This window comes from Calonectris borealis, chromosome 39, assembly GCF_964195595.1.
Source record: "Calonectris borealis chromosome 39, bCalBor7.hap1.2, whole genome shotgun sequence".
In the NCBI taxonomy this organism is placed as follows: domain Eukaryota; kingdom Metazoa; phylum Chordata; class Aves; order Procellariiformes; family Procellariidae; genus Calonectris; species Calonectris borealis.
The window spans coordinates 134,688-159,158 of NC_134350.1; the positions used below are offsets into that span (position 1 = coordinate 134,688).

The 24,471-nt window shown below is 66.2% G+C and overlaps 1 protein-coding gene across 1 annotated transcript in view; it reads right to left on the reverse strand.

Annotated features, from left to right (window-relative positions):
- The window catches only part of SRCAP (Snf2 related CREBBP activator protein), a 71,792-nt gene extending 51,204 nt beyond the window's left edge, over positions 1-20,588 (reverse strand). Inside the window, exons 1-10 of the mRNA XM_075135391.1 lie at positions 20,368-20,588; positions 18,610-18,683; positions 18,337-18,516; positions 14,747-14,932; positions 13,329-13,514; positions 9,698-9,838; positions 3,580-3,772; positions 2,498-2,610; positions 2,348-2,423; positions 460-549 (exon numbers count right to left, since the gene is read on the reverse strand). Coding sequence (XP_074991492.1) covers positions 460-549; positions 2,348-2,423; positions 2,498-2,610; positions 3,580-3,772; positions 9,698-9,838; positions 13,329-13,514; positions 14,747-14,932; positions 18,337-18,435 — 1,084 coding nt within the window. The 5' untranslated portion in view covers positions 18,436-18,516; positions 18,610-18,683; positions 20,368-20,588. The remainder of the gene's footprint in view (positions 1-459; positions 550-2,347; positions 2,424-2,497; positions 2,611-3,579; positions 3,773-9,697; positions 9,839-13,328; positions 13,515-14,746; positions 14,933-18,336; positions 18,517-18,609; positions 18,684-20,367) is intronic.
- Between the last annotated feature and the right edge of the window lie 3,883 nt (positions 20,589-24,471).

Genomic DNA, 24,471 nt, shown 5'->3' on the forward strand with positions numbered 1-24,471 from the left:
TGTCCATGCACACGCGTGTCCCCTAGGTCCTCACACACGTGTCCCTGCACACACGTGTCCCCATGTCCCTGCACACGCGTGTCCCCTAGGTCCTCACACACGTGTCCGTGCACATGTGTCCCTGCACACGTGTCCCCAGATCCTTACACACACGTCCCTGCACACGCGTGTCCCCAGGTCCTTACACACGTGTCCCTGCACACGCGTGTTTCCATGTCCCTGCACACGCGTGTCCCCCGCGTCCGCAGACACGCGCCTGCGCACACACGTCCCCACACCCACGCGTGTCCCCGCGTCACCCCGTGTCCCCGCACACGCGTGTCCCTCCATTCACCCCCCCGCGTGCCCCCCCCCTCCCCTCCCCCCGCACACACGTGCCCCCGAGGGCCTGTGCGGGGGTGCTGGGGGGGGGGGGGGCACCCGTGGGTGCTGGGGGGCACCCATGGGTGCTGTGCCTACCCTCGCGGGCCAGGTCGTCCAGCTCCTGCTTGTGGTCGACGTCACCCTCCAGCCGCTCCTGCGCCGCGATCGTCTCCTCCTCGTCCTCGCCTGCGGGGACCCAGCGGGTGACGTCGTCCCCGAGCGGGTGACAACGTCCCCGAGTGGGTGACGTCATCCCCGAGGGGGTGACGTCATCCCCGAGGGCGGGTGACAGCCCCGAGGCACCCAGCCCCAGGGATGTAGGAGAGCCGGGGGGGGGGTGACAGAGTCCCCAACGGGTGACAGGAGCCCCAGGAAGGGTGACAAGAGCCGCAGGGGTGGGTGACAAGAGGTCTGTTGTGGGTGACAGACCCCCAGAAATGGGTGACAGACCCCCAGAAATGGGTGACAGAGCCAAGGGATGGGTGACAGGCTCCAGGGATGGGTGACAAACCCAAGGGATGGGTGACAGGCTCCAGGGATGGGTGACAGACCCCCAGAAATGGGTGACAGACCCCCAGAAATGGGTGACAGGCTCCAGGGATGGGTGACAAACCCAAGGGATGGGTGACAGGCTCCAGGGATGGGTGACAAACCCAAGGGATGGGTGACAGGCTCCAGGGATGGGTGACAGAGCCCCAGAGATGGGCGACAGGCCCCTGGGGATGGGTGTCAGACCCCCAGAAATGGGTGACAGACCCCCAGAAATGGGTGACAGGCTCCAGGGATGGGTGACAGACCGCAGGGACGGGTGAACAGAGCCCCAGAAATGGGTGACAGCCCTCAGGGATGGGTGACAGAGCCCTGGGGAGGGGTGACAGCGCCCCAGGGATAGGTGACAGACCCCCGGGGATGGGTGACAAAGCCCTAGGGAGGGGTGACAGATGCCAAGGATGGGTGACAGAGCCCCAGAAATGGGTGACAGACCCCAAGGATGGGTGACAGAGCCCCAGAAATGGGTGACAGAGCCCCAGAAATGGGTGACAGACCCCAAGGATGGGTGACAGAGCCCCAGAAATGGGTGACAGACCCCAAGGACAAGCTACAGCCCCCCGGAGATGGGTGACAGAACGTAATGACGGGTGACAGAGCCCCAGAAATGGGTGACAGAGCCCTGAGAACAGGTTACAGCCCCCCAGGACGGGTGCCAACCCCCGAGGGATGGGTGGCAGCTCCCCCAAATGGGTGCCAGACACCCCCCCAAATGGGTGTCAGCACCCCGGGAGGAGTGCCAGCCCCCCCAAACGGGTGCCAGTCCCCCCCAAATGGGTGCCAGCCCCCCCAAATGGGTGCCAGTCCCCCCCAAATGGGTGCCAGCCCCCCCAAATGGGTGCCAGACCCCCCAAATGGGTGCCAGCCCCCCCCAAATGGGTGCCAGACCCCCCCAAATGGGTGCCAGTCCCCCCCAAATGGGTGCCAGCACCCCAGGGATGGGTGCCAGCCCCCCCCAAATGGGTGCCAGACCCCCCTAAATGGGTGCCAGCCCCCCCAAATGGGTGCCAGCACCCCGGGAGGAGTGCCAGCCCCCCCAAACGGGTGGCAGGCCCCCCCAAATGGGTGCCAGACCCCTCCAAATGGGTGCCAGACCCCAGGGGCGGATACCAGCCCCCCCCAAATGGGTGCCAGCCCCCCCCAAATGGGTGCCAGACCCCCCCAAATGGGTGCCAGACCCCAGGGGCGGATACCAGCCCCCCCAAAATGGGTGCCAGACCACCACAAATGGGTGCCAGCACCCCAGGGACGGGTGCCAGCCGCCCCAAATGGGTGCCAGCCCCCCCCAAACGGGTGCCAGCCCCCCCCCAACTGGGTGCCAGCCCCCCCCAAATGGGTGCCAACACCCCAGGGGTGGGTGCCAGCACCCTGGGAGGAGTGCCAGCCCCCCCCCCAAATGGGTGCCAGCCCCCCCGTCCCCCCTCCCCCTCCTCACCCTCTTCCTCCTCGGCCGCGAACTCCTCGTCTTCCTCGCGGGGCTCCCAGGGCCGCTTGTTCCTCCGCAGCAGCGCCTGGGGGGGGGTGGGGGGGTGAGGGGGGGTCCCTGAGGGTCCCAGGGGGGGTCCCCAAGGTGGGGGAGGGGTACCTGGGGGGGCAGGGAGCCCAGCAGCTCCTCCAGTGGCAGCTCCCCCTCCCGGCGCCGCCCCTCGGGGGGGGGACCCTCGGCGATGTCCTCGTCCGGTGGCTCCATGTCCCCGTCTGCGGTGAGGGGAGGGGGGGTCAGCACCCATGGGTGGCACCCAGACACCCTGCCTGGCCCCCACCCTCTATTCTCCATTCTTGGGGGAGCGGTGGGGTCTTTGTCACCTCCCCAGCACCCATGGGTGGCCCTGGACGCCCCTGTCCCCTGTGTCCCCATCCCCTCTGGGTGGCCCTGTCCCCTCCCCAGCACCCATGGGTGCCCCCGTCCCCCTTTTCCCCATCCCTTTTGGGTGCTCCTGTCTCCTTTCTCCCCTCCCCAGCACCCCTGGGTGCCCGTCTCCCTCGTCCCCATCTCCTCTGGGTGCCGCCGTCCGCTCCCCAGTGCCCCCAGCACCCTTGGGTGCCCCAACCCCCCCTGGGTGCCCCTGTCGCCCCATCACCCGCCCCGGGCACCCATGGGTGCCCTTGTCTCCCTCGTCCCCATCTCCTTTAGGTGCCCCCGTCCCCTCTCCAGTGCCCCCAGCACCCTTGGGTGCCCCAACCCCACCTCCCCCCTGGGTCCCCCCCTCAGTGTCCCCACACCCCTGGGTGCTCCAACCCCCCCCGGGTGCCCCTGTCCCCCCATCACCCCCCCGGGCACCCATGGGTGCCCTCATCTCCCTCTCCCCATCTCTGCTAGGTGCCCCCATCCCCTCCCCAGTGCCCCCAGCACCCTTGGGTGCCCCAACCCCACCTCCCTCCCCGCCTCAGTGTCCCCATGTCCCCCCCCCTCAGTGTCCCCAACACCCCTGGATGCTCCAATCCCCCCTGGGTGCCCCTGTCCCCCCATCAACCCCCCGGGCGCCCTCGTCTCCATCTCCTCTGGGTGCCCCCGTCCCCTCCCCAGTGCCCCCAGCACCCTTGGGTGCCCCAACCCCACCTCCCCCCAGCTCCCCCCATGTGTCCCCATGCCTCTCCCTCTCAGCATCCCCAACACCCTTGGGTGCTCCAATCCCCCCCACCCCCGCCCCAGGCGCTAGCACCCACCTTGGTGGGTGAGGCGGGGGTGGGGGGCGGGGGGTGCCCGGCGGGGGGCTCCGGGGGGGGCGCGGGGGGCGTTGAGGCTGCGGCTCAGCAGGTCCGAGTACTTCTCGGTCTGGCCCACGATGAAGTCCAGCTGGAGGTCCAGGGCCTTCTTCCGCTTCTCCTCCAGCCGCGACTGCTGCTTGAACTGCACCACCTGCGCCACCGCCGAGCCTCAGCACCCAACAGGCACCCAACGGGCACCCAATGGGCACCACGGGTCATCAACGGGGACCCAACGGCCACCACGGGTCATCAACGGGCACCAACGGCCACCAAAGGTCATCAACGGGCGCCCAACGGGCACCCAACGGCCACCACGGGTCATCAACGGGCACTCAATGGCCACCACGGGTCATCAACGGGCACCCAGTGGCCACCACGTGTCACCAACGGGCACCACGGGTCATCAAGGGACACCCAACGGCTACCATAGATCATCAACGGGCACCCAATGGCCACCAAAGGTCATCAACGGGCACCAACGGCCACCTCAGGTCATCAACGGGCACCAACGGCCACCTCAGGTCATCAACGGGCGCCCAACAGGCACCCAACGGCCACCACGGGTCATCAACGGGCACTCAATGGCCATCTCAGGTCATCAATGGGCACCCAACGGCCACTATGGGTCATCAACGGGCACCCAATGGCCACCACGGGTCATCAGTGGGCACCCAATGGCCACCACAGGTCATCAACGGGCACCCAACAGCCACCAAAGGTCATCAACGGGCGCCCAACGGGCACCCAATGGCCACCACGGGTCATCAACGGGCACCCAGTGGCCACCACGTGTCACCAACGGGCACCACGCGTCATCAAGGGGCACCCAACGGCTACCATAGATCATCAACGGGCACCCAATGGCCACCAAAGGTCATCAACGGGGACCCAACGGCCACCACGGGTCATCAACGGGCACCAACGGCCACCTCAGGTCATCAACGGGCGCCCAACGGGCACCCAACGGCCACCACAGGTCACCAATGGGGACCCAACGGCCATCTCAGGTCATCAACGGGCACCCAGTGGCCACCACGGGTCACCAATGGGGACCCAACGGCCACCACGGGTCATCAACGGGCACCAATGGCCATGACAGGTCATCAACGGGTACCCAACGGCCACCACGGGTCATCAACGGGCACCAACGGCCACCTCAGGTCATCAACGGGCACCCAATGGCCACCACGGGTCATCAATGGGCACCCAACAGGCACCACAGGTCATCAACGGGCACCCAACGGCCACCTCAGGTCATCAACGGGCGCCCAACAGGCACCCAACGGCCACCACGGGTCATCAATGGGCACCCAATGGCCACCACGTGTCACCAATGGGCACCCAGTGGCCACCACGTGTCACCAATGGGCACCACGGGTCATGAAGGGACACCTAACGGCTACCATAGGTCATCAACGGGCACCCAACGGCCACCAAAGGTCATCAACGGGGACCCAACGGCCACCACGGGTCATCAACGGGCACCAACGGCCACCTCAGGTCATCAACGGGCGCCCAACGCGCACCCAACGGCCACCACAGGTCATCAATGGGCACCCAACAGGCACCACAGGTCATCAACGGGCACCCAACGGCCACCATGGGTCATCAATGGGCACCCAGTGGTCACCACGTGTCACCAACGGGCACCACGGGTCATCAAGGGACACCCAACGGCTACCATAGGTCATCAACGGGCACCCAACGGCCACCAAAGGTCATCAACGGGGACCCAACGGCCACCACAGGTCATCAATGGGCACCAACGGCCACCTCAGGTCATCAACGGGCGCCCAACAGGCACCCAACGGCCACCACGAGTCATCAATGGGCACCCAGTGGCCACCACGGGTCACCAATGGGGACCCAACGGCCATCTCAGATCATCAATGGGCACCAACGGCCACCACAGGTCATCAACAGGCGCCCAATGGGCACCATGGGTCATCAACGGGTACCCAACGGCCACTACGGATCATCAACGGGCACCCAATGGCCACCACGGGTCATCAATGGGCACCCAACAGGCACCACAGGTCATCAACGGGCACCCAACGGCCACCACGGGTCATCAACGGGCACCCAATGGCCACTACGGGTCATCAATGAGCACCCAACAGGCACCATGGGTCATCAACAGGCACCCAACGGCCACCAAAGGTCATCAACGGGGACCCAACGGCCACCACAGATCATCAACGGGCACCCAACACACACCACGGGTCATCAACGGGCACCAACGGCCACCACAGGTCATCAACGGGCACCCAACGGCCATCTCAGGTCATCAACGGGCACCAACGGCCACCATAGGTCATCAACGGGCACCCAACGGCCACCACGGGTCATCAACGGGCACCCAGTGGCCACCACGGGTCACCTATGGGGACCCAATGGCCATCTCAGGTCATCAACAGGCACCCAATGGGCACCCAACGGCCACCCCGGGTCATCAATGGGCACCAACAGCCACCACGGGTCATCAACGGACACCCAACGGCCACCTCAGGTCACCAATGGGGACCCAATGGCCATCTCAGGTCATCAACGGGCACCAACGGCCACCACGGGCCACCAATGGGCACCCAATGGCCACCGCAGACCATCAACGGGCACCCAACACACACCACGGGTCATCAACGGGCACCCAATGGCCACCACAGGTCATCAACGGGCACCCAACAGCCACCACGGGTCACCAATGGGCACCCAACGGCCACCTCAGGTTATCAACGGGCATCAATGGCCACCACAGGTCATCAATGGGCACCCAATGGGCACCCAACGGCCGCCACGGGTCACCAATGGCCACCCAATGGCCATCTCAGGTCATCAACGGGCACCAACGGCCACCACGGGTCATCAACGGGCACCCAGTAGCCACCACGGGTCACCAATGGGCACCCAACGGCCATCTCAGGTCATCAATGGGCACCCAATGGCCACCTTGGGTCATCAACGGCCACCCAATGGGCACCCAACCGTCACTCAACGGCCACCACGGGTCGTCAACGGGCACCCAACGGCCACCACAGATCATCAATGGGCACCCAACCGTCACCTTGGGTCACCAACAGGCACCCAATGGCCACCACAGGTCACCAACGGCCACCCAATGTCACCCAACAGCCACCCCGGGTCACCAATGACCACCGAATGTCACCTGACGGCCACCACGGGTCACTAACGGCCACCCAATGTCACCCAATGGCCTCCCCGGGTCACCACTGACCACCCAACAGCCACCATGGGCAACCAACAGCCACCATGGGTGACCTATGGCCACTCAACGGCCACCATGGGCAACCAATCGCCACCCAACGGCCACCATGGGCAACCAACAGACACCCAACGGCCAGCATGGGTGACCAGAGGCCACCAAATGGCTACCAGGGGCAACCAAAGGCCACCCAATCACGAGTCCAGCCACCCAACAGCCACCTGACGGCCACCATGGGCAACCAATGGCCACTCAACGGCCACCGTGGGCAACCAACGGCCACCGTGGGCAATCAGTGGCCAACCAAGGGCCAACACAGGCAATCAACGGTCACTGTGGTCAACCAATAGCCATCCAATGGCCACCATGGGCAACCAGCGGCCACCACGGGCAACCAACAGCCACCATGGGTGACCAGAGGCCACCAAATGGCCACCAGGGGCAACCAATGGCCACCCAATCACCAGTACGGCCACCCAATGGCCACCGTGGGCAACCAACAGGCACCCAACGGCCACCATGGGCAACCAGTGCCCACCCAACGGCCACCATGGCCACCCAACGGCCATCATGGCCACCCAATGGGCCACCGCCAGCCACTGCGCGTGACCACCAGCCACCAGAAGCACCCACTGGCCACTATGGAGGCCGACAGCCACCCATGGGCCACCACAAGGGATCAACGGCCACCCAATGGCTATTGAGGCCACCAACTGGCCACTGCAGGCACCCACTGGCCACCCACTGGCCACCAGAGGCACCCACTGACCAACCACCCACTGGCCACCGTGGGCACGCGCTAGCCATGTGCCTCAGAAATAGAATAGCGAAACAAAATGGCTGCCAACAATAATGGTAGCCACCCAGGGGAATTTGGTAGCCCAGTGGGGTTTGGGGATGTGGTGCAGAGCACCCTTGGATCTCCCGGGAGTGGTGGCCACCCAAGAGAGTTTGGTAGCCCAGTAAGGCTTGGGGATGCAGTGCTGAGCCCCCTTGGGTGCCGAAGGAGTTAGTGGCCACCCAGCAAGGGCTGGTAGCCCAATGAATGACCAGGCTGGAAAGGGACCAGGGGTGGGGCCACCCAATGAGTGGTGGCCAGCCAGGGGGATTTGGTAGCCCAGAAATGACCAGACTCGGCAGCGACAGCAGGCTGGGCACCCTTGGGTGCTCCCAGGGGTGGTGGCCACCCAGGAATTTTGGTAGCCTGAGGGTGGTAGGTCACAGGGTGCCAGGCACTCTTGGGTGGTGGCCCTCTAAGGACAAAACGGCTCCCAAGGGTGATGGCGGCCACCCAAGGGAGTTTGGCAGCCCTTCATAATTGGGGATGTCCTGTTGGGCACCCATGGGTGCCACAGGGCGGGTGGTGGCCACCTGAGGTAGTTTGGTAGCCCAGAGCTGGCCATGCCAGGAGAAAACAGGGTGCTGACCGCTGCTGGGTGTCCCAGAAAGTGATAGCCACACAGACAGACTTGGTAGCCAACGGATGGTCAACGATGCACTGTTGGGCACCCATGGGTGCCCTGGAGCTGGTGGCCATTGGGGGAAATTCGTAGCCCAGGGGTGGCTAAGCTGAGAAGTGACAGGGTGCTAAGCACCCTTGGATCTCCCGGGAGTGGTGGCCACCCAAGGGAGTTTGGTAGTCCAGCAAGGCTTGGGGATGCAGTGCTGAGCACCCTTGGGTGCCCCAAGACTTAATGGCCACCCAATAAGAGCGTTGGAGACCGTCAAGACGAACTGGTAGCCACTCAGAAACATTGGTGGCCCAAAGATACTTAGATACACACTGTCGACCACCCATGGGTGCCCTGGGCCTGGTGGCCACCTGACGGGGGTTGGTAGCCTGGGAGGCTGAGCACGCATCTACTACCCAGCACCCATGGGTGCCCTGGGCGTGGTAGCCACCTGACGGTGGTTGGTAGCCTGGGAGGGTGATCACGCACCTACTACCCAGCACCCATGGGTGCCCTGGACGTGGTGGCCGCCTGACGGGGGTTGGTAGCCTGGGAGGGTGATCACGCACCTACTACCCAGCACCCATGGGTGCCCTGGGCGTGGTGGCCACCTGACGGGGGTTGGTAGCCTGGGAGGCTGAGCACGCACCTACTACCCAGCACCCATGGGTGCCCTGGGCGTGGTGGCCACCTGACGGGGGTTGGTAGCCTGGGAGGGTGATCACGCACCTACTACCCAGCACCCATGGGTGCCCTGGGCCTGGTGGCCACCTGACGGGGGTTGGTAGCCTGGGAGGGTGAGCACGCACCTACTACCCAGCACCCATGGGTGCCCTGGGCGTGGTGGCCACCTGACGGGGGTTGGTAGCCTGGGAGGCTGATCACGCACCTACTACCCAGCACCCATGGGTGCCCTGGGCGTGGTGGCCGCCTGACGGGGGTTGGTAGCCTGGGAGGGTGATCACACACCTACTACCCAGCACCCATGGGTGCCCTGGGCGTGGTGGCCGCCTGACGGGGGTTGGTAGCCTGGGAGGCTGATCACGCACCTACTACCCAGCACCCATGGGTGCCCTGGGCGTGGTGGCCGCCTGACGGGGGTTGGTAGCCTGGGAGGCTGATCACGCACCTACTACCCAGCACCCATGGGTGCCCTGGACGTGGTGGCCACCTGACGGGGGTTGGTAGCCTGGGAGGCTGAGCACGCACCTACTACCCAGCACCCATGGGTGCCCTGGACGTGGTGGCCACCTCCTTCCTCCCCCCCCCAAAAAACATCTAAGAACCTTGGTGAGACCCCAAAACCACGTGGTGACCTTTAGTAACTGTTGGGTGGGGAGGGGCACCCATGGGCGGGCGGGGGGAGCACCCATGGGTGGGGGGGGCACCCATGGGTGGTCCTCACCTTCTCCACGTTGCTCCAGAACTGTTTGACCTCCTTGGCGATGGCGGCGGCCACCCGGCGCAGCTTGGCCTGCTCCTCCCGCTTGGCCCGTTCCTCCTTCTGCCGCTGCTCCTCGTGGTGCCGCATCACCATCCGCACCACCTGGGGAGGGGGCACCCATGGGTGGGGGGGGCACCCATGGGTGGGTTGGGGCACCCCCAAAACCTCTTGGTAACCCCCAACTCCCTGCTCGCTCTTCGGGTTTCATTCCTCGTGGTGGCACCACCAGCATCATCACCACCAACTAAGGAGGCCACGCGTGGGTGGGGGGGCACCCATGGGTGGGGGGGGCACCCAGAGGTGAGGGGGGCACCCATGGGTGGGGCGGGGCACCCCCAAAACCTCTTGGTAACCCCCAACTCCCTGCTCGCTCTTCGGGTTTCGTTCCTCGTGGTGGCACCACCAGCATCATCCCCACCAACTAAAGAGGCCACCCATGGGTGGGGGGGCACCCATGGGTGGGGGGGGCACCCATGGGTGGGTTGGGGCACCCCCAAAACCTCTTGGTAACCCCCAACTCCCTGCTCGCTCTTCGGGTTTCGTTCCTTGTGGTGGCACCACCAGCATCATCCCCACCAACTAAAGAGGCCACCCATGGGTGGGGGGGCACCCACGGGTGGGGAGCACCCATGGGTGGTCCCCCAACCCCTTCAGCACGTCCCCCCAGCACCCCCAAACCACCCCTGGAAGCCCCCATCCAAATCCCACCAACCCCTTGCTGCTTCTCATGGTGGCATCACCATCGTCCCCGACGTCGAAGGGGGGCACCCATGGGTGGGCCGCACCCACAAGCAGGTCCTCCAAACGACCAAGGGGTGGGAGGGGAGTCTCTGGCGGCTGCTACAGGGCTGAGCCTCCCCCAAAGCTCCTCCAAACCCCTCTGAGATGCCACCAGACGTTCTCCAGGACCACGAACCTCCCCCAAAGTCCCTCCAAACCCCTCTGAGATGCCACCAGACGTTCTCCACGGGGTTGAACCTCCCCCAAAGTCCCTCCAAACCCCTCTGAGATGCCACCATTGGTTCTCCAGAGGGTTGAACCTCCCCAAAAGTCCCTCCAAACCCCTCTGAGATGCCACCAGACGTTCTTCAGGGGGTTGAACCTCCCCCAAAATCCCCCTAAACCCCTCTGAGATGCCACCAGACGTTCTCCAGGAGCTCAAACCTCCCCCAAAGTCCCTCCAAACCCCTCTGAGATGCCACCAGACGTTCTCCACATGGTTGAACCTCCCCCAAAGTCCCTCCAAACCCCTCTGAGATACCACCACAGATTCTCCAGAGAATTGAAACTCCCCCAAAATCCCTTCAAACCCCTCTGAGATGCCACCATTGGTTCTCCAGAGGGTTCAAACTCCCCTAAAGTCCCTCCAAACCCCTCTGAGATGCCACCAGACGTTTTCCAAGACCACGAACCTCCCCCAAAGTCCCTCCAAACCCCTTTGAGATAACACCACAGGTTCTCCAGGAGGTTGAACCTCCCCCAAAGTCCCCCCAAACTCCTCTGAGATGCCACCCTAGGTTCTCCAGAGGGTTGAACCTCCCCAAAAGCCCCTCCAAACTCCTCTAAGATAGCACCAGAGATTCTCCAGGACCATGAACCTCCCCCAAAGTCCCTCCAAACCCCTCTGAGATGCCACCACATGTTCTCCAGGAGCTCAAACCTCCCCCAAAGCCCCTCCAAACCCCTCTGAGATGCCACCACATGTTCTCCAGGAGCTCAAACCTCCCCCAAAGCCCCTCCAAACCTCTCTGAGATGCCACCAGAGATTCTCCAGGACCACGAACCTCCCCCAAAGCCCCTCCAAACCCCTCTGAGATGCCACCAGACGTTCTCCAGAAGCTCAAACCTCCCCAAAGCCCCTCCAAACCCCTCTGAGATGCCACCAGACGTTCTCCAGAAGCTCAAACCTCCCCCAAAGTCCCTCCAAACCCCTCTGAGATGCCACCAGACGTTCTCCACGGGGTTGAGCCTCCCCCAAAGTCCCCCCAAAGTCCCCCCAAACCCCTCTGAGATGCCACCCTAGGTTCTCCAGAGGGTTCAAACTCCCCTAAAGTCCCTCCAAACCCCTCTGAGATGCCACCAGACGTTTTCCAGGACCACGAACCTCCCCCAAAGTCCCTCCAAACCCCTCTGAGATAACACCACAGGTTCTCCAGAGGGTTGAACCTTCCCAAAAGCCCCTCCAAACCCCTCTGAGATGCCACCACATGTTCTCCAGGAGCTCAAACCTCCCCCAAAGCCCCTCCAAACCCCTCTGAGATGCCACCAGAGATTCTCCAGGACCACGAACCTCCCCCAAAGTCCCTCCAAACCCCTCTGAGATGCCACCACATGTTCTCCAGGAGCTCAAACCTCCCCCAAAGCCCCTCCAAACCCCTCTGAGATGCCACCACATGTTCTCCAGGAGCTCAAACCTCCCCCAAAGCCCCTCCAAACCCCTCTGAGATGCCACCAAAGATTCTCCAGGACCACGAACCTCCCCCAAAGCCCCTCCAAACCCCTCTGAGATGCCACCATTGGTTCTCCAGAGGGTTCAAACTCCCCTAAAGTCCCTCCAAACCCCTCTGAGATGCCACCAGACGTTTTCCAGGACCACGAACCTCCCCCAAAGCCCCTCCAAACCCCTCTGAGATGCCACCAGACGTTCTCCAGGAGCTCAAACCTCCCCCAAAGCCCCTCCAAACCCCTCTGAGATGCCACCAGATGTTCTCCAGGAGCTCAAACCTCCCCCAAAGCCCCTCCAAACCCCTCTGAGATGCCACCAGACGTTTTCCAGGACCATGAACCTCCCCCAAAGCCCCTCCAAACCCCTCTGAGATGCCACCATTGGTTCTCCAGAGGGTTCAAACTCCCCTAAAGTCCCTCCAAACCCCTCTGAGATGCCACCAGACGTTCTCCAGGACCACGAACCTCCCCCAAAGTCCCTCCAAACCCCTCTGAGATGCCACCAGACGTTCTCCAGGAGCTCAAACCTCCCCCAAAGTCCCTCCAAACCCCTCTGAGATGCCACCAGACGTTCTCCAGGAGCTCAAACCTCCCCCAAAGCCCCTCCAAACCCCTCTGAGATGCCACCAGACGTTCTCCAGGAGCTCAAACCTCCCCCAAAGTCCCTCCAAACCCCTCTGAGACGCCAGCAGACGTTCCCCAGGACCACGAACCTCCCCCAAAGCCCCTCCAAACCCCTCTGAGATGCCACCAGACGTTCTCCAGGAGCTCAAACCTCCCCCAAAGCCCCTCCAAACCCCTCTGAGATGCCACCAGACGTTCCCCAGGACCACGAACCTCCCCCAAAGCCCCTCCAAACCCCTCTGAGATGCCACCAGACGTTCTCCAGGAGCTCAAACCTCCCCCAAAGCCCCTCCAAACCCCTCTGAGATGCCACCAGACATTCTCCAGGAGCTTAAACCTCCCCCAAAGTCCCTCCAAACCCCTCTGAGATGCCACCAGACGTTCTCCAGGAGCTCAAACCTCCCCCAAAGCCCCTCCAAACCCCTCCGAGATGCCACCACAACATCTCCAACATCCGCTACGAGCTCGATCCTCCCCCACCAACCGAACCCTAACCCCTCCTCCGGCGGGCGGAGCCCCTCACCTTGCGGGCCACGCCCCTTTTCCAACGCCGTTCTTGGGCGAAATCGGCGGCCAACCACTGCATCTCCTCGCAGAGATAATCCCAGTGGACCTTGGGTCGGGCCGGTTCCGGGACTTTGGGTAAACGTCGGGACGACCAAAATCCTTCGCGTTTCATCTCCGCCACCCGGTGCTCCACCTCCGCCTCCTGCGCCGGATGGCGGGGGTTAGCCACGCCCTAAAACCCCACCCTCTTCCTAAACCCCGCCCCCAGGAAACCTTCCGATTGGCTAAGGGCTGATATAGGGTGGGGGCCCCCCCAAAATGCTCTTAGAACCCCCCGAAATATCTTCTATGCGGGAGTTGAGGTTCTCCGAGGGCTCGTATAGGGTTGGGCCACCGGCAGTGGTCCCAAAGCCCCGCCCAGTGGCCCCAAACCCCACCCAGTGGCCCCAAAGCCCCGCCCAGTGGCCCCAAAGCCCTGCCCAGTGGCCCCCAAACCCCACCCAGTGGCCCTAAAGCCGCCCCCGCAAATGACACCCGAGATTCTCCAGTGGCCGCTATGGGGCTGAGCCCCCCCAAGTGCCCCCCAAAACCCCCCTAAACACCCCCCAAATAACACCCAAGATTCTCCAACGGCTGCTATGGAGCTGAGCCCCCCAAGTGCCCCCCAAACTCCGCCCAGGTGCCCCCCAAATTTCCCCCAGGTGACAGTGACTGGTCTAAGGCTGAGCCCCCCAAGCGCCCCCCAAAACCCCCCTAAATGCCCCCCAAAATGACACCCGAGATTCTCCAGTGGCTGCTATGGAGCTGAGCCCCCCAAGTGCCCCCCAAAACCCCTCCAGTGCCCCCCAACCCCCCCCCCCAAATAACACCCGAGATTCTCCAGTGGCTGCTATGGAGCTGAGCCCCCCAAGTGCCCCCCAAAACCTCCCCAGTGCCCCCCAAAACCCCCTAAACACCCCCAAATGACACCCGAGATTCTCCAGTGGCCGCTATGGGGCTGAGCCCCCAAGTGCCCCCCAAAACCCCCCTAAACATCCCCCAAATGACACCCGAGATTCTCCAGTGGCTGCTATGGGGCTGAGCCCCCCAAGTGCCCCCTAAAACCCCTCCAGTGCCCCCCAACCCCCCCCCCAAATAACACCCGAGATTCTCCAGTGGCTGCTATGGGGCTGAGCCCTCCAAGTGCCCCCCCAATCCCCCCCCAGAGCCCCCTAAAACACCCCTGAAATAAACCCAGGGATTCTCCAGCAGCTGCTATGGGGCTGAGCCCCCCTAAGTGCCCCCCAAAACCCCCCTAAACCCCCCACAAATGATACCAGGGATTCTCCAGCGGCTGCTATGGGGCTGAGCCCCCCCGAGTGCCCCCCAAACCCACCCGGCGGGGGGGTCTAAGACCCAAAACGGGGGGATTTTGGGGGAGGGGGTGTCACTTACGTGCTTGGCCTGCTCGGCGATCTCGGCGTGGGTCTTGTCCCAGAGACTGGGGGGCTCCGGGGGGCCGGGGGGGCCATCGGGGCGGGGGGGGCCGGCGGGCGAGGAGGCGGGGGGCGAGACGCTGCCGGGGGAGCCCGAGGAGGCGGGGGACACCGGGTTGCTGCCCGTCATTCTGGCCGGGGGGAGCTGGGAGGGGGACATGGGGGGGCCGTGAGGGGAGGAGCGGGGTTTTGGGGGGGCCGTGAGGGGAGGAGCAGGGGTTTGAGGGGGCCATGAGGGGAGGAGCAGGGGTTTGGGGGGGCCGTGAGGGGAGGAGCAGGGGTTTGGGGGGGCCATGAGGGGAGGAGCAGGGGTTTGGGGGGGCCGTGAGGGGAGGAGCAGGGGTTTGGGGGGGCTGTGAGAGGAGGAGCGGGGGTTTGGGGCGGCTATGAGAGGAGGAGCGGGGGTTTGGGGGGGCTGTGAGGGCAGGATTGGTGGTTTGGGGGGGCTGGGGGAGGCCGTGAGGGGAGAAGCGGGGTTTTGGGGGGGCTGTGAGGGGAGGATTGGGGGTTTGGGGGGGCTGTGAGGGGAGGATTGGGGGTTTGGGGGGGGCTGGGGGAGGCTGTGAGGGGAGAAGCGGGGTTTTGGGGGGGCTGTGAGGGGAGGAGCGGGGTTTTGGGGGGGCCGTGAGGGGAGCAGCCGGGGTTTGGGGGGGCTGTGAGGGCAGGATTGGGGGTTTGGGGGGGCTGGGAGTGGCTGTGAGGGCAGAATTGGGGGTTTTGGGGGGGCCGTGAGGGGAGAAGCGGGGTTTTGGGGGGGCCGTGAGGGGAGGAGCGGGGCTTTGGGGGGGCTGTGAGGGCAGGATTGGGGGTTTGGGGGGGGGTAGGGGAGGCCGTGAGGGGAGAAGCGGGGTTTTGGGGGGGCTGTGAGGGGAGGAGCGGGGTTTTGGGGGGCCTTGAGAGGAGGATTGGGGGTTTTGGGGGGGCTGGGGGGGGCCATGAGGAGAGGAGCGGGGGTTTGGGGGGGCTGTGAAGGGAGGATTGGGGGTTTGGGGGGGCCGTGAGAGCAGGAGCGGGGTTTGGGGGGGCTGTGAGCGAAGGATTGGGGGTTTGGGGGGGCCGTGAGAGCAGGAGCGGGGTTTTGGGGGGGCTGTGAGCGAAGGATTGGGGGTTTGGGGGGGCTGTGAGGCGAGAAGCGGGGTTTTGGGGGGGCTGTGAGCGAAGGATTGGGGGTTTGGGGGGGCTGTGAGGGGAGGAGCGGGGTTTGGGGGGGGCTGTGAGCGAAGGATTGGGGGTTTGGGGGGGCTGTGAGGGGAGGAGCGGGGTTTGGGGGGGGCTGTGAGCGAAGGATTGGGGGTTTGGGGGGGCTGGGGCGCTGTGAGGGGAGGATTGGGGGTTTGGGGGGAGCCGTGAGGGGAGAATCAGGATTTTGGGGGGGCCATAAGGTAAGAATTGGAGTTTTGGGGGGACTTGGGGGGGGCTGCGAGGGCACAATCGGGGTTTTGGGGGGGCACTGAGAGAAGGAGCGAGGTTTTGGGGGGGCTACGAAAGGCGTGAGAACAGAAGCAGGGTTTTGGGGGGGCTAGGGGGGGCGTGAGGAGAGGAGCGGGGTTTTGGGGGGGCCGTGAGTGGAGGATTGGGGTTTTGGGGGACCTGGGGGGGGCCCCATGAAGAGAGAATTGGGATTTTGGGGGGTCTTGGGGGAGCCATGAGAAGAGGCTCAGGGTTTTGGGGGGGCCACGAGAGGAGGCTCAGGGTTTTGGGGGGACCATGAGAGGAGGCTCAGGGTTTTGGGGGGGCCATGACAAGAAGATCAAGGTTTTGGGGGGGTCACAAGGGGAGAATCGGGGTTTTGGGGGGGCTCGGGGGCCGTGAGGGGAAGATTGGAGTTTTGGGGGGCGCAGCCGCTGATTTTGGGGGGTCGTGGATGAGGTTTGGGGGGGGCCCACGGGGCGGCGTGCAAAACTTTGGGGGGGCCATAGAAAAAAGGGGGGGAACTACAAGGGGGTGGGGGTGGGTTTGGGGGGGCTACGGGGAGTTGGGGGTGGGGGCTGGGGGGGGGGGGCTGAGTTTTGGGGGGTCTCTGGGGAGTTGGGGGTGACACGGGTGAGTTTGGGGGGGCTGTGGGGGGAGTTTTGGGGGGCCTATGGGGGTGGGCGGAGTTTGGGGGGGTCTATGAAGAGTAGGGGGGAGTTTGGGGGGGCTCAGGTGGGTCTGGGGGGGCTGCGGGTGAATTTGGGGGGGGCTGTAGGGGGTGGGGGTGAGTCTTGGGGGGCCCGGGGGTGACTTTGGGGGGCACAGATGAGTTTTGGGGGGGGTCTCGGGGGCTGGGGGTGAGTTTGGGGGGGCCATGGTGGGAGCAGCTGAAAGGGGGGGGCTGGGGCTCACTTGGGGGGGGGCTCAGCAACCAATTTGGGGGGGGCCAAGGGGGTCCTGCCTCAGTTTTAGGGGCTCATGGCTCCATTTGGGGGGGGTCCTGGCTCAATTTGGGGGGGCTGAGGGGATCCTGCCTCAGTTTTGGGGTCTCCTGGTTCACTTTTGGGGGGGCTGGGGGGGTCCTGCCTCAGTTTGGGGGGATCCTGGCTCACTTTGGGGGGGCTGGGGGGGTCCTGCCTCAGTTTGGGGGGATCCCACCTCAGTTTAGGGGGGTCTTGGCTCAGTTTAGGGGGGTTCTGCCTCACTTTGGAGGGGCTGGGGAGCTCCTGGCTCAGTTTAGGGGGGCTGGGGGTGCCCTGGCTCAGTTTTGGGGGGGTCCTGCCTCAGTTTGGGGGGGCTGGGGGGGTCCTGGCTCAGTTTTGGGGGGTCCTGCCCAATTTGGGGGGGTCCTGGCTCAGTTTTGGGGGGGTCCTGGCTCAGTTTGGGGGGGCTGGGGGGTTCCTGCCCCAATTTGGGAGAGTCCTGCCTCAGTTTGGGGGGGCTGCGGGGGTCCTGCCTCAGTTTTGGGGGGTCCTGCCTCAGTTTAGGGGGGCTGGGGGGGTCCTGCCTCAGTTTGGGGGGGCCAGGAAGGTCCTGCCTCAGTTTTGGGGGGTCCTGCCTCAATTTGGGGGGATCCTGGCTCAGTTTTGGGGGGGGCCTGCCTCAGTTTGGGGGGGCTAGGGGGTTCCTGCCCCGATTTGGGGGAGTCCTGCCTCAGTTTGGGGGGGCTGGGGGGGTCCTGGCTCAGTTTTGGGGGGTCCTGCCTCAATTTGGGGGGTCCTGGCTCAGTTTTGGGGGGTCCTGCCTCAGTTGGGGGGGCCAGGAAGGTCCTGCCTCAGTTTTGGGGGCTCCTGGCTCAATTTTGGGGGGGCTGGGGGGTTCCTGCCCCAATTTGGGGGGGTCCTGCCTCAATTTTGGGGGGGTCAGGGGGGGATCCTGCCCGTTTGGGGGGGTCCTGCCTCAGTTTGGGGGGGCTGGGGGGGTCCTGGCTCAGTTTTGGGGGGTCCTGCCTCAGTTTGGGGGGGCCCTGCCTCAATTTGGGGGGGTCCCAGGGGTCACTTTGGGGGTGCAGACCCGGGGGTGGGGCCCTTTGGGGGGGGCCCCTGGCGGGGGGGGGGGGGGGGGGGAGGGCAGATTTTAGGGGTGTGCGGGCGCCCCCCTCCCCCCCCCCCTTTTCCCCTCCCCCTCTCCCCTCACCTGGGGGTGCAGCGGCGGGTGGGGGCGGGGCGGGGGGGCGGGGGGGGGCCCCGGGGCCGCCCGCCTGCCCCAGGGCATGCTGGGAAGGGGGGGCCTCATCCTGCGCCGGCGGCCGCCGGGCCGAGCCCTCGTCCAGCTCCTGGGCGCCCGGGCGGCCCAGCCTGCGCTCCGCCGAGCCGCCTGGGTGGGGGGGGGGGGGTGGAATTAGGGTGGGGGGGGCACCCATGGGTGCTACCCCCCCCCCCCCAGCACCCATGGGTGCTGCCGCCCCACCTGTGTGCGCGGGGCCCTCCTCCTCCTCCTCACACTCCACTTCCACGGTGTCGGTGGCGCGGGGGGGGGCGCTCCTGGGGGGAGGGGGGGGAGAGTGGGTGACCCCCCACCCATGGGTGCTACCCCTCCACCCACCCATGGGTGCTGCCCTCCCAAAACGGCCCCCGGATAACGGCAGGGCCCCCCCCCCCCCCCCCCCGACCCCAAGCGCCCTCTGAACTTTGACCTGCGCCCACTTGGGGGTCCCCTCAGGGTGCCCCCCCCACCCAATGGGTGCCTCGGGGGGGGGGCCCTTACCCCAAGTGGGGAACCTCTGGGTGCCCCACAGCGGGGTCCTGCGCCCCATTAGGGGGTCCCCAAACCGCACTTGGGGGTCCCCACACCCCACTTGGGGGTCCCCACACCCCACAGCGGGACCCTCGGGGTGCCCCACCTTAGGGACCCCCAGGGTGCCCCACATTGGGGTCCCTCACCCCACAGCGGGACCCTCTGGGTGCCCCACAGTGGGGTCCCCAAGGCCCACGTGGGGGGGTCCCTCGCCCCACAGCGACACCCTTGGGGTGCCCCACATTGGGGTCCCTCAGGGTGCCCAACTTGGGGGGGTCCCTCACCCCACAACGGGGTCCCCACACCCCACAGCCGGACCCTCAGGGTGCCCCACACCGGGGTCCTGTGGGTGCCCCACATGGGGATCCCCCCCTCACCCCGTATTGGGGTCCTGTGGGTGCCCCACATGGGGGTCCCCTCGCCCCGTATTGGGGTCCTGTGAGTGCCCCACATGGGGGTCCCCCCACCCCACACTGGGACCCTTTGGGTGCCCCAAAGCAGGGACCCAAAGCCCCACAGTGGGACCCTCAGGGTGCCCCATAGGAGGGTCCTGTGGGTGCCCCACATGGGGGTCCCCTCACCCCACACCGGGGACCCCAACCCCCACAGTGGGACCCTCAGGGTGCCCCACATGGGGGTCCCCTCACCCCACACCGGGGACCCTCACCCCATATCGGGGCCCTTTGGGTGCCCCACACCGGGGTCCCCCTACCCCACACCGGGGTCCCCAAGCCCCACATCGGGACCCTCAGGGTGCCCCATATCGGGGTCCCGTGGGTGTCTCACAGGGGAGCCCCCTCACCCCACACCGGGGCCCTGTGGGTGCCCCACACAGGGGTCCCCCCGCCCCACACCGGGGTCCCCTCACCCCACACCGGGGCCCTGTGGGTGCCCCACGCCGGGGCCCCCTCGCCCCACACCGGGGCCCTGTGGGTGCCCCACGCCGGGGTCCCCTCGCCCCACGCCGGGGTCCCCCCGCCCCACGCCGGGGTCCCCCCGCCCCACACCGGGGCCCTGTGGGTGCCCCACGCCGGGGTCCCCTCGCCCCACACCGGGGTCCCCTCGCCCCACACCGGGGTCCCCTCACCCCACACCGGGGCCCTGTGGGTGCCCCACGCCGGGGTCCCCTCGCCCCACACCGGGGTCCCCTCGCCCCACACCGGGGTCCCCTCACCCCACACCGGGGCCCTGTGGGTGCCCCACGCCGGGGTCCCCTCGCCCCACACCGGGGTCCCCTCACCCCACACCGGGGCCCTGTGGGTGCCCCACGCCGGGGTCCCCCCGCCCCACACCGGGGCCCTGTGGGTGCCCCACGCCGCCCCCTCCCCCCCCCCGGCCGCTCTCCCCACGCCGCCCCTCCCCCCCCTTCCCGCCCTTTCCCGGTTGTGGGGAAGGGGGGGGGGGGGGAGGAGGCCGCCGCTCTCCCGTTACCGATCGCTCCCGGCCGTTCCCGCCGCAGCCCCTGCCCCTCACCGGGGGGGGGGGGGGAGGAGGAGGAGGCGGGCGGAGGGACCCGGGGAGGCGCCTCCCGCTCCGCCTCCGCCGCCCTCAACCCCGCCGCGGAACCGCCGCCGCCATCCGCCGCCGCAAAATGGCCGCCGCCCCCCCCCCCCCCCTCCCCCGGCCCCGCCGCCGTCTCCCCCCCCCCTTCCTCCTCCTCCTCCTCCCCCTCCCCCCCCTCCGCCGCCCCCCCCCGCCCGCTCCCCCCCCCCCCCCCGCCGCCGCCCGGGGGGCTCACGGGAAATGGAGTCCGCCGCGCCGGAGCCAGCGGCAAAATGGCGGCGGCCGCCGCCGCCGCGCGCGCGCTGCCGGCCGAAGGGGGCGGGGCCGGCGAGATCTCGCGAGAGCTCGGCCCGGCCGGCGGTGCCGCTCTCGCGAGAGTTGGCGCGCGCGCTGCGCGCACGCGCACGGCTTCCCCCCCCCCCCCCCCCGCGCTGAGGCGCGCGCGCCGAAGTCTCGCGAGAGGGCGGGCGAGAGGCGGGAGGAGGAGGAAGATGGCGGCGGGCGGCGCGTGGCCGCCGGACACGCCCCCTCGGGGAAGGGGGCGGGGCCTGGCGGTTGGGGCTCCGCCCCCTCCCCCGCGGCCCCGGCGGATGACGTCGAGGGCCCCGCCCCGAGTGACGTCACGGCTCGGGCACGTGGCGGCGAGAAGGACCCGGGGATGACGGCGGCCATGTTGGGCCAGCCCCGGGGGCTGATGGGAGGGCGGCCATGTTGGGCCAGCCCCGGGGGTTCATGGGAGGGCGGCCATGTTGGGCCAGCCCCGGGGGCTGATGGGAGGGCGGCCATGTTGGGCCAGCCCCGGGGGTTCATGGGAGGGCGGCCATGTTGGGCCAGCCCCGGGGGTTCATGGGAGGGCGGCCATGCTGGGTCAGCCCCGGGGCTGATGGGAGGGCGGCCATGTTGGGTCAGCCCCGGGGGGCTGATGGGAGGGCGGCCATGTTGGGCCAGCCCCGGGGGTTCATGGGAGGGCGGCCATGTTGGGCCAGCCCCGGGGGCTGATGGGAGGGCGGCCATGTTGGGCCAGCCCCGGGGGCTGATGGGAGGGCGGCCATGTTGGGCCAGCCCCGGGGGTTGATGGGAGGGCGGCCATGTTGGGCCAGCCCCGGGGGCTGATGGGAGGGCGGCCATGTTGGGTCAGCCCCGGGGGCTGATGGGAGGGCGGCCATGTTGGGCCAGCCCCGGGGGCTGATGGGAGGGTGGCCATGTTGGGCCAGCCCCGGGGGTTGATGGGAGGGCGGCCATGTTGGGCCAGCCCCGGGGGTTCATGGGAAGGCGGCCATGTTGAGTCAGCCCCGGGGGCTGATGGGAGGCATCTAGCTCCGCCTGGCCCCCCTGCAGCTCCTCCTCCAGCTCAGGGCGTGGCTCCTGGGAGGCGGGGCCTGTGCAGTGAGGGGGCGGGGCTCTCAAGCAGGGGATGGAGACATCCCGTGCCCCATACGGTCCCCCCTGTACGTGTCCTCACAGCCCCACGTGTCCCCTATAGCCCCCCCATCCCCCATCTGTCCCCTACAGCCCCCACACCTCCCGTGTCCCCTATAGCTCTGCATCCTCAGTGCCTCCTATAGCCCCACATATCCCCTATACTCCCATCCCCCGTACCCTCCCCCGTCCCCTATAGCCCCCCGTGTCCCCTCCAGCCCCCCCATCCCCCACACGTCCCCTATAGCCCTCCATCCCCTCTGCGGCTCCCACAGCACCCCCATCCCTCTGTGTCCCTATAGCCCCGTGTCCCCTCCAGCCCCCCATCCCCCGTGTCTCTCCTATAGGGTCCCCTCCAGCCCCCCATCCCCCGTGTGTCTCCTATAGGGTCCCCTATAGCCCCTCATATCCCATGTGTCTCCTATAGGGTCCCCTATAGCCCCCCATCCCCCGTGTGTCTCCTATAGGGTCCCCTATAGCCTCTCATACCCCGTGTGTCTCCTATAGGGTCCCCTCCAGCCCCCCATCCCCCGTGTCTCTCCTATAGGGTCCCCTACAGCCCCCATCCCCCATGTGTCTCCTATAGGGTCCCCTATAGCCCCCCATCCCCCGTGTCTCTCCTATAGGGTCCCCTATAGCCCCTCATATCCCATGTGTCTCCTATGAGGTCCCCTATAGCCCCCCATCCCCCGTGTCTCTCCTATAGGGTCCCCTCCAGCCCCCCATCCCCCGTGTGTCTCCTATAGGGTCCCCTACAGCCCCCCATCCCCCGTGTGTCTCCTATAGGATGCCCTATAGCCCCTCATATCCCATGTGTCTCCTATAGGGTCCCCTACAGCCCCTCATCCCCCGTGTGTCTCCTATAGGGTCCCCTACAGCCCCCCATCCCCGTGTGTCTCCTATAGGGTGCCCTATAGCCCCCCATCCCCCGTGTGTCTCCTATAGGGTTCCCTATAGCCCCTCATAATATTCCCCTGGCCCCCACGTGTCCCCTATAGCCCCCCCATAACCCATGTGACCCCTATACGCCTTGTCCCTCGTCCCCTATAGCCCGTGTCCCTATAGCCCCTGATCCGTGCCGTGTCCCCTATACCCTCCATGTCCCCTATAGCCCCCCATCCCCCCGTGTACCCTACACCCCCGTCCCCTATACATCCCCCATCCACCCCATGTCCCCTATACCCCCCGTGTCCCCTATACACCCACCATCCCCCCATATCCCCTATAGCCTCGGTGTCTCCTATAGCCCCCCATCCCCCCATGTCCCCTATACCCCCATGTCCCCTATAGCCCCCCATCCCCCCATGTCCCCTATACCCTCGGTGTCCCCTATAGCCCCCCATCCCCCCATGTCCCCTATACCCCCCATGTCCCCTATAGCCCCCCATCCCCCCATGTCCCCTATACCCTCGGTGTCCCCTATAGCCCCCCATCCCCCATGTCCCCTATACCCCCCATGTCCCCTATAGCCCCCCATCCCCCCATGTCCCCTATACCCTCGGTGTCCCCTATAGCCCCCCATCCCCCCATATCCCCTATACCCTCGGTGTCCCCTATAGCCCCCCATCCACCCATGTCCCTATACCCCCCGTGTCCCCTACACCCTCCATGAATCCTATAGCTCCCCATCCCCCCATGTCCCCTATACCCCCATGTCCCCTATAGCCCCCCATCCCCCCTATACGCCCCGTGTCCCCTATACCCCCTGTCGCCTATAGCCCCCCAACCCCCCCATGTCCCCTATACCCCCCGTGTCCCCTATACTCCCCGTGTCCCCTATAGCCCCCCATCCCCCCATGTCCCCTATACCCCGTGTCCTCTATATCCCATGTCCCCTACAGCCTCCCAAGCCCCCCATGTCCCCTATATCCTCCATGTCCCCTATAGCCCCCATCCGCCCCATGTCCCCTATACCCCCATGTTCCCTATACCCCCGTCTCCTATACGTCCCGTGTTCCCATGTCCCCTATATCCCATGTCCCCCATACACCCCCATCCCCCCATGTCCCCTATACCTTCCATGTCCCCTATGGCCCCCCATCCCCCCATGTCCCCTATACCCTCGGTGTCCCCTATAGCCCCCCATCCACCCATGTCCCCTATACCCCCCCGTGTCCCCTATATCCTCCATAAATCCTATAGCCCCCCCATCCCCCCATGTCCCCTATACCCTCGGTGTCCCCTATAGCCCCCCATCCCCCCATGTCCCCTATACCCTCGGTGTCCCCTATAGCCCCCCATCCACCCATGTCCCCTATACCCTCGGTGTCCCCTATAGCCCCCCATCCACCCATGTCCCCTATACCCCCCGTGTCCCCTATACCCTCCATAAATCCTATAGCCCCCCATCCCCCCATGTCCCCTATACCCTCGGTGTCCCCTATAGCCCCCCATCCCCCCATGTCCCCTATACCCTCGGTGTCTCCTATAGCCCCCCATCCCCCCATGTCCCCTATACCCTCCATGTCCCCTATAGCCCCCCATCCCCCATGTCCCCTATACCCTCGGTGTCCCCTATAGCCCCCCATCCCCCCATGTCCCCTATACCCTCGGTGTCCCCTATAGCCCCCCATCCACCCATGTCCCCTATACCCCCCGTGTCCCCTACACCCT